Genomic DNA, 16,949 nt, shown 5'->3' with positions numbered 1-16,949 from the left:
GTGAATATAACCGCTAGCCTGATATCTTTTCCTCCATTACTAATTTTACGTTTCATTTGTACGACAACCCACCAGTCCCACGACATTCACAATGAGTGTCCAGACAGATAAAGAGGGGATATTTGACAAACAAGTTCCCCGTCCGGCTAAATCGCCAGCCAAGACAGCCCAAATTCAGGCACAGAACCGCCGACGGGAGTATCTGGAGCGCAACCCATCATACCTAAGCAGTCTAGATCACGAACTCGCAGGTATGTACCACTGAACATTGTCCTACCAAGTCCCCGTCCACACTACCTTCTGGCTAAACTAGTCCGCTCTGTAAAATAGACCCCGTTCTGTACGAACGCCTCATAAAACGACACCAAACGCTATCAGAGCGCCAACAAGAAGGCCAAGCAAAAGGGTACGGGCGCGTTCTCGAGGCAGACCTCGCCCGCGGGGAGACCCGCCTCTCTGCGCTGGCGACCGAAGCAGCAGGTGAGCAGAGGACGGACTTCACGCATCGGCATACATGGCGGGCGCAATCGGATGTAGATAACCCGTGGGATGGGGAGGCTGTCACGAAGGAAGAAGGCGTGGAGCTGTGGAGGGAGTTTCTGAGGGAGCGGTTCATACGTGGTGGAGATGAGGAGTTTGATTATGCGGGCGTTGATGGGGATGAGGAGCTGGATGTGGTGCTGAGGAGGGATGAGGAGGATAGATGGTTTGATGAGGAGGAGCCGAGTTGGGGGGACGGGGAGCGGAAGATAGGTGAGACGGGGGTGCAGGATTTTTGAAATGCTTCAGTTGGAGGGAATAAGGGTGCTGATTGTATGTGTGGACTATGACTGAGAATATGGGAAGTGAAGGTGTGGATGAGGCTGAAAATGGGGTCATAAAGTTCCTAGTTCCCGAGATGCCATTCAGCCGTCCGGGTAAAGTGAATGATGGCTTGATAGGGGAACATTGAATTGGGGAGGATAAAAAGAATGCTGGTGCCAGTCAGTGAAAATGGCAGGCAGCACAAAATTGGCCAAAAAAGCAAAAAGAAAACTCCGGTACAGGGAATCGAACCCTGGGCTGCTCGGTGAGAGCGAGCGATGTTAGCCACTACACCATACCGGATGATTTGCTGATGAATGAGACAACCTTATTGATCTACTTGAACCTTAGCCGATACACCACAGTTTTATTCACAGCAACATCAACATTGACTCAACATGGCACCACTCATCACACACATTTACACGGCAGACCCCTCAGCGCACGTATTCAATGGAAAACTATACATTTACCCCTCTCACGATCGCGAGACAGACATTCAATTCAATGACAATGGCGACCAATACGACATGGTTGACTACCACGTCTTCTCACTCGACACCTTACACCCTTCCCCCGGAGTGGTAACCGACCACGGGGCCGTCCTTCGCATGGAAGACATACCATGGGTATCAAAGCAACTCTGGGCCCCAGACGCAGCATACAAAGACGGCAAATACTACCTCTACTTCCCTGCCCGCGATAAAGAAGGCATCTTCCGCATCGGCGTCGCAGAAGGCCCATCTCCCCATGGCCCGTTCGTGCCAGACGCCAACGCCATACCTGGCAGCTACAGCATCGACCCAGCCTGCTTCGTCGACGACGACAACCAAGCGTACCTCTACTTCGGGGGTCTCTGGGGCGGCCAACTCCAGTGCTACGCCGGCAACACCGAGACATACAACCCATCTCTCCAGGGGCCGCACGAACGCACAGGGGACCAGCCATCGCAGGGACCGCGCGTGGCCGTCCTCTCGTCCGACATGCACAGTTTTGCGTCGCCGCCTGTAGAATTGCCGATTCTGGACCCCGAGACCAACGCGCCGATTGCGGCTGACGACCACGACAGACGGTTTTTCGAGGCGGCGTGGTTGCACAAGGCCCGTGGGCGGTACTACCTCTCTTACTCGACTGGTGACACGCACTTCTTGTGCTATGCGACTAGCTCGTCGCCCCTGGGGCCGTTTGTGTACGGCGGGAGGATACTGGAGCCGGTGTTGGGCTGGACGACGCACCATTCCATTGTCGAGTTTGAAGGCAGGACGTATTTGTTCTATCATGACTGCGAGCTGAGCAAGGGTGTGGACCATCTGAGATCGGTCAAGGTCAAGGAGATATTTTATGATGACGAGGGGAGGATATTGACCACCACTGCTGATTGACATGGGAAGAGGCGTTTCTCCTCATGTCATGTTGGGGAGGTTGAAGAATGTACTTAGGTCCTCTAAATGGTGTAGCAGGCCGAATTCTCCAAAGAGCGCAAGCCCCTGATCATCAGATTGCATCAGTACAGGCTCGTCCGCAATCTCCGTCCTGTGCACCTGTTGAACATCCGTGTCTTTGAGTTTTTGGAAGAGCATTGCCAGCAGGTTGGCTACCCGCATGGCCTCTTTCGACCGCGCACTCTGTCGCATCCATATCCCGTGTGACTTTCGAAGCGCCACTTCTACTTCCTGCGCGAGTTTGGTTTTTCTCTCATCGACCCGTAGGCCTGGCTGGGACACGGTCGTGCGGTACATGTGCGTGATGAGCACTGTGGTTGCCATGAGGAATTCGTGCTTGACCACCGAGTATATCAACAGGTGGAGCGGGAAGAGAACACCGCCCGGCCGCGTCTCACAGTCAATCGTCTCTTGGATACTGAGAATCTCCAGCGCCGCGCGGATGCAAATCTGATAGCCCTCGGTGTCGTCCTTTGGTCCGGATTCGGATTCGCTGCTGCCCATAGGGTCAGCGTCGGGGCTGATGATGGATCCGCTGGGCATGACGTGGTGCCAGTTAAGGACGATGAGCCCCTTTTGCAGTAACACAGTGATACTAAGCCGGTTCATAATATCGCTAGGCATGTCGTCCACAAACTTTGAAAAAGCGTCAAACTTTGCGCCCGCAGGTACAGAGTCGTATGCCTCCCGTAAGCGCCCCATCAACCTCTTCTCAGCCATCAGTGTCGACGGGTCGCACCGCTCTGCTGCTACACTCATGCTTGTGTCGGCGATGGTCCCAACAACCACTAGCATCTTGTGCTTTGCGAGAAGGTGCATAATAGGCGTAACTTCGGTTTCTGGCCGCGACGGCGGAAGCTCCGTCGTGTTCTCGTCGAACTCGGAATCGTAGATGTTGCGCGGCGGCTGCGTGTCCCACTGTCCGTCCTTGATGACGCGAGGTAACCCCAGCTGCAGGGACATCATGATGTCTAGCGCATGCATGAGGATCCAGATTCGCCGTCGCATTTCTCCTTGGAACGGCGTGACGTCTGGGAAATGGGAAGGATCCCGGTGGTAACCCATGCGGAAGCCGAGGCGGACAACCATTCCTGTTAGGAGCCAAGTTCCGACGTCGGCGTCCGGATAACGGGTGTGTTCGAGGATGTGGTAGTGCAGTAGGGCTTCGAGAGCAAAGGGACCGCCGCTACTGTAGTTGCCTGCTATGAGGGCCTGTTCCATCTGATCGAGATATTTGGGTCGCGATGGAGGCATACTGGGAACGGGCGTTAAGGGGTTGATGCTCTTCTCGAGAACCAGGTCTCGAAACATGTCGGCTTGGGTAGAGAGACACATAATTCCATAGAGGAGCGCTATCCACATCAATGGCGTGTTGTACGGGTCAGCCCAGAATTTTTCGTACTACAAACGTTAGCATCTGGCCAAAAGTTTGGGATTCGGCCGAAGTGGATTGCGCATACTTGTCGAAGAAAGCTATCTGCGTGCAAAAGTACTGTCTTGATGTTAGGACTTACTTCTCAAACGTGTCGCTGAGAGAAACTCGCTCAGGGTACGTGAAATTTACTGACAATGTGGTATTGGTGGATGGTGGAAGTAGCTGAGTACCAACCGATCCACGACTGCTCGCTCTGGCATGGCTGCTAATATCTCGCTCAAGGTGGCAGATTTATGCCAACCGTAAAGCAACCTTGGCCGTTCCCTCGTCGTTCCTGGGATAAGAATGCTATCCTCCAGTCCGTATTCTGTCTGTTGTTGTGGGGACGGGGTATCGTTATCATCTTCCTGCTCCTCACTGAGGATCTTCAACTCGGATATGCCTGCAAGCACCGATTTCCAATGAGCACTGCTCACATATGTCGTTTTTAACTCGTCAACGTGGAGCCTTCCAGCTGTAGAATGTTCAGTTGTCACCGTGCCTGGCGTAGTGTCGCTAGTCGAAGGGAGGGGATCGGAACACTTTGCGCAGAACCGGGGTTCAGATGTAGATGCGGCCGACTTGTTCATAAGCTGAACTACCAAGGCTTCGAGATGATTGAGTCTTCCCTGGATACTGGAGGGGGTGGCTGATGTGTTCGAGTGCGCATGTGAGATATTATTGGGGTAGCGACAAGAGGCAGAGAGACCTCGCGACACACAAGCCGTGCATGGTCGCTGTCGATCGCATCGCAGTCTTTTTGTCTGTTGTCAGGGATGGAAATACTTCGTGCGCTGGCTAGTCTCCCCAGATCTGAGGTTTCTTACTTTCTGCTTCTACATAAATTACAGGAGAGCTGTGGCTTCTCCCGTCTCCTGCTTGTGGAGGGTGGTTGCGGATTGTCCATAATGTCACAGACACTACAAGCCACAGTGGTTGGTTGGCGCGAGAGTATACGGGGGATATAAGCTTAAGTCGAGACCATGCGCAATGCAATGCGAGTGAATAGGAGCTCATTCGCTTGAAACGGGCTTTGGTGAACTGACGCAGCCTGAGGAGAGGCAGCACGGTGATGCCATGCCATGTGTGGTCGGCAGTTGAGTTGCATCCAAAGAGTCAAGTCAAGTTGGGATATTTTGGTGGGGAAATCGGTATGGACGATCGGACGATCGGGACTCGGAGCATAGAAGACACCGACCACCGATCCCTCAAATTCAGTCTCGTGTAAGTCAGCTACTGACGGTTTTGAGACAGACGACTCAATATGAGATACTTTGTTAAGCAAATTGGTGTAGGAAGGCCGGGAACAAGTTATACGTTGCAATTGGTGTCATTTATTACTGCATCTGTTTGGAAGCCAACCGCACTTTGTCGCCTGGTTATCAGTTCCAGTCCATGGGCAGAACTCGACTACTCAACAATGCTAAATCAGCTTGTCTTGTGCTGTGAGACTGCGTCAGGAAATCGTCTTGATGGCATGCTCAACCAAATTCTATCGTGAATATCTGCATGACTTCCCAATATGGAGCAATGATAGCCCACGTTGTGGCATATGGCGTAGGCTCTTACATTGCTCGCCTATTCTCTGCCTTGTAAATCGACGCTGCCATTTCCAGTTGGCATTGCATTTAGGGATCCCATATTGAGTGGTTAGGTGGACAAAGCCAACACTCGTGAAAATGGGGATCTCCATTCTCAAAAATTTTAATCTTCCCAGGAAAAAAGTCGACCCCTCTGTGCGCTTTATCACGGAGGCACTTGGGATCGTCTGCAACCACCTGCAGCCACTCTTCATTCAGCCAGCAGAAACCCTTGACAGCTGACGGATGTATGTCAGCTTCTTTCTGGTACCATTCTTGGCAGCTCTTGACCGTCAATGGCTGTCCGCCACGACTGTGTACATAGTAACGGCGGCCGAGGTCTGATGTTTGTGACTCGAGCAAGTCGCGCGCAGATGTTAGCGGAACGCCGCTCCATGCACGAGGCAGACAATCCACGAGCTTGTCAATGAGGCCGATGATTTGGCGCAAGAGACAAAGAACATGGATAAGAGTAGGCCAGTCTTCTTTTCTCCCCTGCTCCATCACTCGCCGACTGGCTTGCAGTAAATATTGCAGATCTGATCCCACATTCCCATCTTCCCACCCGGCGCTTACGGGAGCAGGTGCTGGTGCTTGCCGTGGAAATTGGTCTCCCGAAAAATCCTTTTCAATGCGCACGGAGGGAATCAAGGGTAGATGCAACTCATCATCGAGAGCATGTCCCAAATATTGTGACCTAATATCCTCAATCGGAGGGTAATCCCACAGGAACCAAAGCACCCACAGCTTGACAAAACAATGCAGAGCCAGTGCAATTAGCATGCTGTCGGAGTACAAGTCTGGCGTGGTTTGTGATTGGTGTAGAGCAACTTCCTGGAGTTTGGCGGCATGCGAAAATAGCTTGAGGGTTATATCCTCGTAGAAACCAGTACCATTGTGTTGAGCCAAGTCGTGAAACTGGGCTAGAAATTGAAACAGCGCAGTTCGATAGGACGTCTTTGTGCACATCAAGTTTAGACCCTGCAGGTTGTATTTTTCGACTGTCTGGCGATCAAAGTTGTCATAGTCGAAAGTGAATATGTAGTTTACCCCTTCGCGTCCTTGTATCCACCATGATAGATCGGAAAGTTTAACAAGACAAGAAGAGAAGGCGGCTGCCAAGTCCGGGTAGGCGGGTGTTTGCACTCCTGCAATGGACTGAAGGATGTTGAGCTCGTGCCTTGGGCTCGTAAAGAGTTGGTGAAGTTGATGGCATGTTTCAGACAGGTTTAGTGCATCCCCAATCTTGGGCAAGATTGTGAAGATTTGAAGAAGAAGCTCGTTGGGAAGGTGTAGCAACATCGAGGGGTTTTGTGAAGCTGCCATTGAAGACACGGTCAGAGGGCAGGAATGCTTCTCTGACGGGCAATATCCTTGTTGTGGATGATCCGGGAGTTTGCGTGAGAAGAGATGGTGGCAGGCCGTCACGAAAGCACCACCGCCTCTGAAGTTTACTCAACAAAGTGAAGCAAATTCATTATGAGTTGGACCCTGTTGGTTTTGTATTGACTATTTCATTCCCTATTACCAGGGGATAGCCTGCACAGCCCCACTACGGATATTAATGTCAATACAGTTTGGCCAGGCGTTATGCTATGTTTGACCAGTGCAAACCACCATATGCGCGCTCATCTTGCAAATGATTCAGTGCTGGGCCGTACTTATGGGTTATGTTTAGCGTTTCGAGTCTGCCTAGACCAATGTACAGCACAGTTAACAATATATTCCTGCAATTGTAGTAACAAGTCTCAATTCGGTATGTGTCAAAACCCATTCGATAGTATCATCAGTATCACTAACTACCTATATACGATATACTAACCTTAACCTACAACTTTGCTGCGGCGGCGGACCGACTTACGCCATCTCCTCCACTTTGATATTGGTCGTCACGTTTCCTCTCGTTGCCCTGCTGTACGGACACGTTTCCCTAGTCCTCTCAATAACCTTGTCCAAATCCTCCTTCTTAACGCCCCGAACCTTGATCAACATCTCAACCCTGACTCCCAAATCGAATTTGGACAAGTCTCCGACCATGTGAAGCGTTGTCTCAATAACGCTGTCCCTGGGATCGATAGGCATAGTGATGCCGAGTTGCTTGGCACTGAGGTTCATTGCTGACTGGAAACATGATCCGTAACATGCGGCAAATAGTTCCTCTGGGTTGGTTTTGCCGTATCCCCCTTCACCACCCAGCGCAGTGGGCATGGAGAGCTTGACATGCAGACCCTCGCTGCCTTTGATGTGTCCATTTCGAGCGCCAACCACGGTTGCGTGGGCCGAGTACAGCACCGGAGCGGTGTCTGTGTTGAGATACCGTTGCGGTAGGCAGGATACTCTTGCTGCTGATAAAGTGTTTGCGTTGGGCACCGCGACACGCCGTGGCGTTTGCCGGATGAAAGAGCTTAGAATTCTTGGTGCTAACATGTTGCTTGTTTGACCAGGGACCTTGTAGTGGAAGTTCAAGCAGCTAATGCAACAAGGACGAATTCACGGCGGTTTCAACATTTTATTTCTCGGACAATGAAATGTCATTGACGTTGTCGAACAATTCATGATGTCAAGATTCATTGCACCCGATTCAGTTTCGCGAATGTGGTGAATATCCATATATCAGGATGACATCATGGTCTCGATGGCAAATATACCATTCACTACGTGAATCGTGGTACAAAGGCTCCATACTTGCGCCGTCATTGATTTCAACCATTGAGTCTAGAAACAGCCACGTCAGGCACCAGTTGCTTTGCCCAGTTTCTGTACCATGGTGGTAATGCAAGGGAATCTTGGCAAAGGAGACAAGAAAGCTTAATGAATGGGGTTCTTTATAAAGTGTTCCAAATTGAATTGACTGCTGGGGAAGCAACTAGCGTCAATTGTCTCGAGTCTTGACAAGCTGAAACATTCTACCAAGTTCCGCTGAAGGGCGTCGGCTGCAGGTACCATTACCAATCCTCATAACGCCACGTAATATGCTTGACAACCTGGACAACCTAGTCGTTCGCGCACCAAAGTCGTCGTATAATTTTGCAACATTTCATCAGAACCAATTCATGTATTTCCGATTCATCCGGTCTCGAGCAGACCTCATGAAATTGTAAAGATAGGATGAGGTGATAATCCGTATCCACAGTCAGAGTTACCATCTGCTCAACATGACTACGCCGCAGAATACGTCCATACTTATCATTGGAGCGTAAGTTCTCTCACTATAAGATTCGAACCGTGTCTAACATGTAGAAGTGGCACATTTGGAATAAGTACGGCGTATCATCTATCTCGCCGAGGATACAAGAAAATCACCTGCATTGACAGGCAGCCTTACCCCAGCATTGACTCTGCTGCGAATGACATCAACAAAATCATTCGCACCGACTACGATGACGCTCTATATACAAGATTGGCTGTAGAAGCCCTCGAAGCGTGGCGAGACCCCGCGTTCAATGGCATCTTCCACGAAACGGTAAGTTGAAATGCAACTGTTAACTACGTTGAGACTAACACCATACTAGGGTCGTCTTGCAACCACTTGTGGTGATGCTGCTGCCAAAGAGGGGATGAATAAAGCTTGTGAAAACCTAAGGAATATTGGAAGAAGTGCATCTATAGAGCAGATCCATAGTCGGGACGACATCGTCAGACACTGCCCCAACTTGGAGCATTCCAACGGCATTGACAATTGGACGGGAATTTACAACACCGAAGCAGGTTGGGCACACTCTCGAAAGGCTCCTGAGAAATGGGCAAGATTAGCAACCAAGAAAGGAGTATTGTTTATATCTGGACGCATGGGTACCATGACGGGACTAGACGTTGACGACGCCGGGAAGCTACGAGGCATCAAGACGGCGTCAGGGGATGTGCTCACTGCAGATCGATACGTCTTTTGCCCAGGCGCTGCTTCGCCGAGCTTACTGCCAGATGTGCTATCAAAGCATCTATCATCGAAATGCTGGGTGGTGGCACATTTGCAACTGACGCGCGAGGAAGTGCAACGATGGCAGGGTATACCGGTGATTGACAACTTGGAAATGGGATATACCTTTGAGCCGGATCGTGAAACAGGTGCGTACTATATGTTCAACGCTTTTCATCGTATTTTATTAAAAGGAGCATAGGGCTGATGAAGATTTGCGATGGATCCCCCGGGTACGAGCTGTTGGAGGGAAAGTATATCACCGAGGACGGCAAACAAGTCGCATATTCAGTCCCACACTACGCAAGCGAGCACATTCAGAATGGAGTTCCTGAGGAAGCAATCAACAATATCACAGCCTTTGTTGAGTCAGTTTTGCCAGAATTTAGAGGACGACCGCTAGTGGACGCGCGATTATGCTGGTGTACGGACACTGCAGATTCGCATTACCTCATCGACAAACATCCCAAACACCCGGAGATGTTAATAGCGACAGGCGGGAGCGCCCATGCGTTCAAAATGTTTCCCATTATCGGCGATTACATTGCTGACGCGCTGGAGGGGAAGCCACGAGGGCTGAAACCTGAATGGAGGCTGGAGGGCCGCAAGGCGGAGAGAGACGTGATGCGGCCAGATACTCAGGTCAAGGATTTGAGAGATTTGAAGACTATTCATATACCTACATATCAAGACCGGTAGATGGATAGGAGTGGCGGGGTGCGAGTTCCAAGCCGTATGAACACTCACTGTGCTCGCATGTAAATAAACGGCTGGAGCCAGAGCTGCCAAGTTTGATCTCGTCGAGAGCGCCCTTCTGATTCATGCACAAAAGCAGTAACCTCTAGAGCTCGGGGCTTCTTCCCATGACCTAGGTGGCCAAGCCCATGCCGCAGACCCTGGGGATTCTAACTTTTGTGCCTTTCTCCCAATTGTATCGACTGCGGTGATTTGAACCATTTCCCCAAGAACAGGATGGTGTTTCGTCTTCAGGATTTTCGGAGAAGGCAAGCCGAGAACGCGCCGGCAAACGGCAATGTACCGACGATGAACGGGACTAGGATCGGAACCAAGACGCGGACTCAGACCACGGAGACATGTGCAAGCAAGTCCGGGTCCGCTCCCGGTTCGGCAGGGCCGTCAAAATGCAGTTGGTAAAGCATGTTCCAAATGCAATTTGTAGAATGCATGACACCGTGCTGGCAAGCCCCATCTCCCATCGGATAGGTGTTCAGGACTTTCGCCTCCATCTTGAGGTTGCCAACAGCCACGCACAAGTTTATACAGTTTCCAAGTATATAAGCTTAACCAGCGCGGGTGGCGCCATCAACTTTTGCTAGAGTGTGGATCATATCCCACCACAAGCCACCATCGATTGGGCACTAACACAATATTGATTTGCGGCTGAGGCGTTCGAGGCTTTCCTTCCAGGGCTGTTGAGATTGGGAAACATAGAAACACTGACTTCCAGCTTGATTTACTGGTGAACTTACTCTCACGTAGTTTCTTACGAAATGCAGGCTGAACTCTCTGATCTTGACAATGTTAGGCCCAGAACCATTAACATACACTCCTCTTGACTTGTCTCGCCAAACATTTCGTCTCCTCCGGCTTTTGCCGCCGAAACCACCCCTCATCCCAGGCTGCTACGGCACAGTGAGAATCGAATTAATTGATGCCGAGATCGACGCCAACGGTAAAGCATCATGCAAATACGACGCTCTTTCGTATTCCTGGGGCAAAAGCAAACCCAATCGACCGATCATCGTGGAAGATGGAGGCAAATCTTACCGTCTCTGGATAACGCGTCCGCTGGAATTAGCCCTCTTGCATTTACTTGAGAGCAAAGTCACAGAGCTGCCGCTCTTCGTGGATCAAATATGTATTAACCAGGCATCCAAGGGCCAAGGTGGCGATGACAACGAAAAGGCGCATCAAGTGAGGCTCATGCGGCACATTTACTCCAGCTGCAACCGCACCATTGTATGGTTAGGGACGGCGACGCGTGGTTCCGACGAATGGTTCAAGTATACCCGCGAGCTCAGTAATGAAGGAGTTCTAAGCAGAGTCATGGGTCCTCGTGTCGCCACATTCATGCAAGTGTTTGACGCAGTCATGGATTCTTCGATCCAAGTAACCGGGCATCAAAAGGAAGACCGAGATGACATTCTGGAGCTTCTCAGGCTGCGAGGTGATCAGTACCCCTTGGATGGCTTCATCGACGTCCTGGACCGCTCGTGGTTCAACCGTCTTTGGACCATCCAAGAGGCATGTTTGCCCCCAGAGGTCATCTTCGTTTGTGGCAACCAGTCATTATGCTTCGATTGCTTCCGCGGGGGCAAATTATTCTACAACATATACAACACACACTGGGTTAGGCACGTAAGGGAACCCATAACACAGGCGGAACTCCACCGACGAGACGGCATCTTCGCAAAGGGCGATGGATTCAACCGTGTCTTCCAAGAACGCAAGGCCATTCACCAGACGGGGATTAGGCAAAGTCTCTACGACCTTGTATTGAAGTATAATGTCAACGATGTCAATAAGAAGATTGGGGCAAGTCTCCCCCAAGATAGAATATTCGGCCTTTTGGGGCTCATGGCAGAGGACGACCCTCTTCGACAACGAATCCATGTTCGGTACAACGCCCTGAATCCGGAGGCAGGTGTCCCGAGGGTATATACAGAAGTAGCCACCCTGTTGCTGGAGGATAATGTCGATGTGCTGCTTTACACTCAGGCCGGGAGGAAGACCACGGGACTGCCGTCCTGGGTCCCGGATTGGAAAATGCCGCTGAAGCTTCCTATCGGGTATACGTCAATGTTGGAAGCGTTATTCACCGCCGGAGGGTCCAAGGACAACGGCTTGTTTAAAGTAAATCACAAGACCGGGGAGTTGACCATCCGTGGAGTCATGGTGGACGAGGTTGCATCTGTTGGTGAGCGGACGTATCGCGACGATGTCGATTACATGTTCCAAAGAGCTCCTGATTATCGCTGGTCGAAGCGTGTATTCGACGAAGCAGCGCAGTTTGCGCGTGACGCTTATGAGATACGAAGCGGAGAAGGGTCACCGGCTGATGAGCGCTCGTTAGCTCTCCAGGTTCAGCGAGTTTGTTGCTCTGGTATAAGTTATCAGCAATTTACCAATCGACTGGGTACACAAGCTGGCATTGATAGACTTGAAACCGTTCACAGCCAGCATTCCCTTGTAGGAAAACGCCTGTTGGACTCTGATGTCAAGGCTGCAGCGTGGAGCATTACCCGAATATATCGAACCCTTGGCATCACCCCGTGGTATTTTATCCCACCGCCGGAGATGGATGCGTTGCGAGTCTGCGCACAGGATCCCATATCAGCAGCATTTGTACTGCGCGATGCTTTAAAGGACGTCGTCGAGGACGTAATCGGAATGTGTGTCGCGTCGGCTCGAATACGTTGGGCGCAGTGTTATGTTCGACTACGGCGTCGATATGCCAAAGTAAACCTGCGCATTGACGAGGAGACATTCACAAAGCACGGTCTCGACGGTAGAATGGAGATCAGAGAGGACATGGGCACCTTTGCAAACAACATTCTCAAGCTCGTCGGGCGGCGGCTCTATCTCACGCGGACAGGGTACGTTGGCATGGGACCGCCGGAAATGAAGCCAGGAGATGCAGTCACGGTGTTTCATGGGGGCACTACGCCGCATTTAATAAGGAGGGTGGTAGGGACGAAAGACGAGTTGTGGGAGTATCGGGGCGAGGTGTACTGCGATGGCATCATGAATGGCGAAGCGTTGGGAGCCAATGCCGAACGGGATTTTACGCTGCGGTGAATGATTTGTATTCTTCATAAACAATCCTTTTACAGGCAAGGATATGAGATCTTTGAGCTTATCGATGTTACAATGAACGTAACCCTTCTCGCATGGTTTGAGCAGCAGTAAGTGATGGTTCCCGGTTGACTTTTGCCACCCTGCACGTGTAGACTGCAAAGGCTTCCTAATGCAAGCCCGGCCGCACGTTGGTGTTACTGACAGATGTGGCGGGGCTATCATTACGGTTGTAAACAGGATATTAAAATGAGGCGTTATTGTGAAGACGCCAAATCCTGGGGAATGTTGGTGACAAAGAGTCGCCGAAAGCGCCGTGGCGTATGTTGTGTGGAGGCATTGATCCTCAGGAAGAAGGAGAACAAGCGAGAACTGGCCCTTGCGAAGCTCGTGGCTCGGAAAGTTCCTTGGAGGGTTAGTATAAACGACAAAGCAGTCTCGCTTCCAAGTTAAGAGTAAGCCGTTCATACCAGAAACTGCCAACACCAACAGGAGGCCAACGCTTTCCTCTCCCAACCGGGTACAGGTAGCAGTGGGAAATGTCACTTCCCAACTGCCCAGTCGCATTTCACGTCTCTTCAGGGTATAGACGATCCGGGCTGGTCGGCAAGCAACCCCGGACAAACTCTTCATCAGGTTAGCTCCACCTGCAAAGCCATGGTCGTGGGGTTGAACAAGAACCACGCCATGGAAAAGCCACGATCCAATCAGGGGTAATGCGGGATGAAGAGTGTGGTGTTGCATGAGGACTTTGGCCCGTCAGCAAGGAGAAAGGCCCTTGTCAAAGCGGCTCGTCGACAACATGTTGGGCCAAGTTGGGCAATGTTGGTGCGGTTTGTACCACCACCCGAAGGAATCTTAGCCTCAGAAAGCCCTGGTTCTTGCAGTCGATAGTGTGGCTAGTCCCCCCGGATTGGTGAGATGACAATGACAACCTCGGGCTTGTCAGAGGCGAGAAGGTAGAAAATGGCTTGTGATGGGCACCGGCGTCGAGTCTTGTTATTGGTAGAGTTGGTTTAATTTTACCTTCATGCAGAGGAGAGCGAGACACGGGAAGCGTTGTCCCTCCCGCAGATTTTAAAAATATATACAGTACGCGCCGATCTTCGTCGCATTCTGGAAATCCCTCTTTTTGCCCATCGCGACGTTTTGAGTTTGAAATCGGTTGTCTTGCGCACTCGGTTTGGAGACTTGGCTACACTCGTTCAGAAACGCCATTCGTTTGACTTGGTTTTTGGTTTTTTGCCCTGCATCTATCTGCATTACACTATACCCTCCCGCTTGTATAATGAAGTTTCTCCTCTTCGCCACCGGGGCTTTGGCTCTTGTCAAACGCCAGGGTGATGTTCTGGCGGCCGATGTTGCTGCCATCGTCACCAGCGTCACAGCTCTTCAGGATCAGGTCAACAAGTTTCAGGGTGCTGCCCAGGCTGATGCCTTGATCGCTGCGTCGGAAACTGTCGTCACCAACATCAAGAAGGGTGTTGTTGATGCTAATGCCTCGCCTCCTCTGTCTCAGGATGAAGCTTTCCAGCTTGTCCCACCTCTGAGCGCCTTGATTGACGTCGTCAACCAGACTGTCTCTGCTCTCATCGCCAAGAAGCAAATCTTCTCTGACTCTGGTCGTGGTTGCGAAGTCTACCCTCAGCTCGTGGAGCAGGGTACTGACTCCAAGGCCTTCTCTGATGCTCTGGTCGCCAAGGTTCCTGACGCGCTGAAGGATATTGCCGCTCAGATCTCTGCTCCTATCTTGCAGAGTCTGGCTGATGGTGCCGCTGCCTTCAAGGACGTCAAGTGTGCTGCTACCTCGACTACTACCTCTCAGTCTTCTACCTCGACCACTTCAGCTACTTCGTCTACCTCTGAGCCTCCTGTCACCACCACTACTACTTCTGCTACTGGAACTGCTACCGGCACCTCTTCTGGTTCTCAGACTGGTACCTCTTCCGGAACTGCTACCGGTACCAAGACCTCTGGCACTGCCACCGGCACCAGCGAGCCTTGCACTGAGACCGGTTCCAAGACCAAGACTCACTCCGGTTCTGCTACCGCTACCGGATCTGAGCCTTGTGACAAGACCACCACTGTCGAAGTCCCCGTGACCGAGACTGTTCCTTGCACCACGGGAGGATCTGGTTCCCAGCCCACTGGCGGCTCCGGATCTCAGCCTACTGGCGGTTCGGGTTCCCAGCCTACCGGCGGTGCTGGATGCCCTGGATGCCCCCCTGGTGAGACTTCTGGATCTGGATCTGGACCTGAGCCCACTACTCTTGTCCCAGTCCCAACCGGTGGCAATGGAGGCAACGGAGGCAATGGCGGTAACCCTACTCCCAGCTCTCCCGTTGTTGCTGGCGCTTCTCGGGGAGAAATCCCCGTCGCTTTAGCCATTGCTGCTATCGCCGGTATTGTGGGTGTTGCTCTGTAAACGCTAAATTGACTGCGTTGGCAACGATGAGGATGGAATAATTAAATTGACCTGTTATGACGCCTTGGAATCACGACCCTTTTGGTCTTTTAACTCCATACCTATATATTTTATCAGGCCACTTTGTGCCGCTTTCTATAATTCAAGTTTGGTAATGTTACCGTGTCACGACATCATGAGTGGCATGTCACAGGTAAAAATAAATACTATTACGATTTCCAAGGTATACTTTGCGTGAAACTTTGCGTGAAACGGCCCCTCTTGCATGTGAATGCGTACATGTCGTGCAGGATAAACAACAAAGAGTCTCAAACAAATCATGGTGTGACCTCTTTTGATACCACGTCCGCTTGACCGGGTCATGATGCCGGACTATTTTCACCAGTCTCACACAACCCAGCAACATACATGCAGTCACGTCAATTACGCATATTACGTAGAATGCCCATCCTGTGACACTATTTCCTGCCGGCCTAGATTTCCCGATTCCCACCGTAACTAGCGCCCTTCAGCCCAAAACCGTCCACGGCCACCGGAATCCTGCAACGAAAAAAGGAAAGCTGAATGATGTTCGAATTGGGGCGCACGGATACTCTCCGCGATGGACTCGTCTGCCCCAGGTTTTTTGTAAGCTACTAAGCGCCCTCGGCCGAGCATATACTTGGTCCGGAGCTTGGCTACGTTTTAGGACTGGCGGGATCAAGAGACACAATGTGCTGATCTTTGCCCAATTTCACCCAAACGCAAAGCAAAATTGCAAAATGCCTAAACAGCGGGGAAGAGGGGCAATCCTTGCAATTGGGTAGAATTCCAAGGGTCTTCTTTCTGTCTTGTGCTGGATACACAGAACTCATACATGATATACATAATACTTGCAGCAAGCAAGGGCAGTTTGCGTGAGTCGTCGACTGTGGCATCTTGATTTGACCACGGGACCATAATCTCCCGGCACAACAATTGCCGCCATGGACAGATTTCTTACGGAACGCAGCATCAGCTTATTTGCAACCCTGCTTTTTGTCCCCTTCCACCCACACGCACCACCTTAGCGAGGTGCTGTGTGGTCCGTCGTGAGCCCGGTTAAATCCTTTACGCCGCGAGGATACTTTTGTACCGTGTGTCCTTGATTTTGCCCCTCCCCCAGAATCTATCGTGGCGGCTTACACTCCCGATTTCCATTATGTTTTTCGTGAGATCCTACGAGGAAACAAGGCCGGTGCCTGACGTTGGGCCAACAGGCATGTCCCCTGCCTCGGTATCAGAAGGGTAAATACTAGGGCGCGTATAGTACGAGTTAGTATCGTATAGTAGGGCATAGTATAGGCTTCAATGCGCAAGGTGTTGAGATCTGGTACCGTTGAAACCTTTCCCTAGACGAAACATAGCTGCGAGTGGCTAGGACGCCCATGGCCATGCCTTGAAGGGAAGTTGCCAAGGTGCCGGTTGTATATGAAACTATGGGGTAACTATATGTCGTGTAACCACACTGGTGCGATGGGTTTGTGCGGAACCAACCCAGGGCGCGTACCTTACTTTCTCACAGAGGTGAATG

General features: G+C 51.2%; 8 protein-coding genes and 1 non-coding gene across 9 annotated transcripts; 5 read left to right on the top strand and 4 right to left on the bottom strand.

Moving 5' to 3' along the window:
- Positions 1-91: 91 nt before the first annotated feature.
- VFPPC_06646 (O-methyltransferase) lies at positions 92-779 on the top strand (the record flags this gene model as incomplete). Its single annotated transcript, XM_018285644.1, has 2 exons — positions 92-251; positions 331-779. The coding sequence occupies 2 exons, from the start codon at positions 92-94 to the stop codon at positions 777-779; spliced, it is 609 nt and encodes a 202-aa protein (XP_018138392.1).
- Positions 780-1,035: 256 nt separating this feature from the next.
- Positions 1,036-1,107, bottom strand: VFPPC_17343. The gene has a single exon. It is a non-coding gene; the product is annotated as a tRNA-Glu (tRNA).
- Positions 1,108-1,202: 95 nt separating this feature from the next.
- On the top strand, positions 1,203-2,186 carry VFPPC_06647 (glycoside hydrolase family 43; the record flags this gene model as incomplete). Its single annotated transcript, XM_018285645.1, has 1 exon — positions 1,203-2,186. One exon carries the CDS (start codon positions 1,203-1,205, stop codon positions 2,184-2,186), a length of 984 nt encoding a protein of 327 aa, XP_018138393.1.
- Positions 2,187-2,207: 21 nt separating this feature from the next.
- VFPPC_16737 (fungal specific transcription factor) lies at positions 2,208-4,250 on the bottom strand (the record flags this gene model as incomplete). Its single annotated transcript, XM_018294490.1, has 3 exons — positions 2,208-3,647; positions 3,707-3,738; positions 3,815-4,250. 3 exons carry the CDS (start codon positions 4,248-4,250, stop codon positions 2,208-2,210), a joined length of 1,908 nt encoding a protein of 635 aa, XP_018138394.1.
- Positions 4,251-5,288: 1,038 nt separating this feature from the next.
- VFPPC_06648 (F-box-like domain-containing protein) lies at positions 5,289-6,566 on the bottom strand (the record flags this gene model as incomplete). Its single annotated transcript, XM_018285646.1, has 1 exon — positions 5,289-6,566. The coding sequence occupies one exon, from the start codon at positions 6,564-6,566 to the stop codon at positions 5,289-5,291; it is 1,278 nt and encodes a 425-aa protein (XP_018138395.1).
- Positions 6,567-7,097: 531 nt separating this feature from the next.
- VFPPC_16738 (OsmC family protein) lies at positions 7,098-7,667 on the bottom strand (the record flags this gene model as incomplete). The annotated part of the gene is made up of 1 exon (XM_018294491.1): positions 7,098-7,667. The coding sequence occupies one exon, from the start codon at positions 7,665-7,667 to the stop codon at positions 7,098-7,100; it is 570 nt and encodes a 189-aa protein (XP_018138396.1).
- A 728-nt stretch (positions 7,668-8,395) lies between these two features.
- Positions 8,396-9,855, top strand: VFPPC_06649 (sarcosine oxidase; the record flags this gene model as incomplete). Its single annotated transcript, XM_018285647.1, has 4 exons — positions 8,396-8,436; positions 8,484-8,703; positions 8,753-9,305; positions 9,359-9,855. The coding sequence occupies 4 exons, from the start codon at positions 8,396-8,398 to the stop codon at positions 9,853-9,855; spliced, it is 1,311 nt and encodes a 436-aa protein (XP_018138397.1).
- An 840-nt stretch (positions 9,856-10,695) lies between these two features.
- On the top strand, positions 10,696-12,975 carry VFPPC_06651 (heterokaryon incompatibility; the record flags this gene model as incomplete). The annotated part of the gene is made up of 1 exon (XM_018285648.1): positions 10,696-12,975. The coding sequence occupies one exon, from the start codon at positions 10,696-10,698 to the stop codon at positions 12,973-12,975; it is 2,280 nt and encodes a 759-aa protein (XP_018138398.1).
- Positions 12,976-14,260: 1,285 nt separating this feature from the next.
- On the top strand, positions 14,261-15,397 carry VFPPC_06652 (heterokaryon incompatibility; the record flags this gene model as incomplete). Its single annotated transcript, XM_018285649.1, has 1 exon — positions 14,261-15,397. One exon carries the CDS (start codon positions 14,261-14,263, stop codon positions 15,395-15,397), a length of 1,137 nt encoding a protein of 378 aa, XP_018138399.1.
- Between the last annotated feature and the right edge of the window lie 1,552 nt (positions 15,398-16,949).

The sequence above is a fragment of the Pochonia chlamydosporia genome (assembly GCF_001653235.2).
Source record: "Pochonia chlamydosporia 170 chromosome Unknown PCv3seq00008, whole genome shotgun sequence".
In the NCBI taxonomy this organism is placed as follows: Eukaryota; Fungi; Ascomycota; class Sordariomycetes; order Hypocreales; family Clavicipitaceae; genus Pochonia; species Pochonia chlamydosporia.
This window is presented reverse-complemented; position numbering and strand designations above follow the sequence as displayed.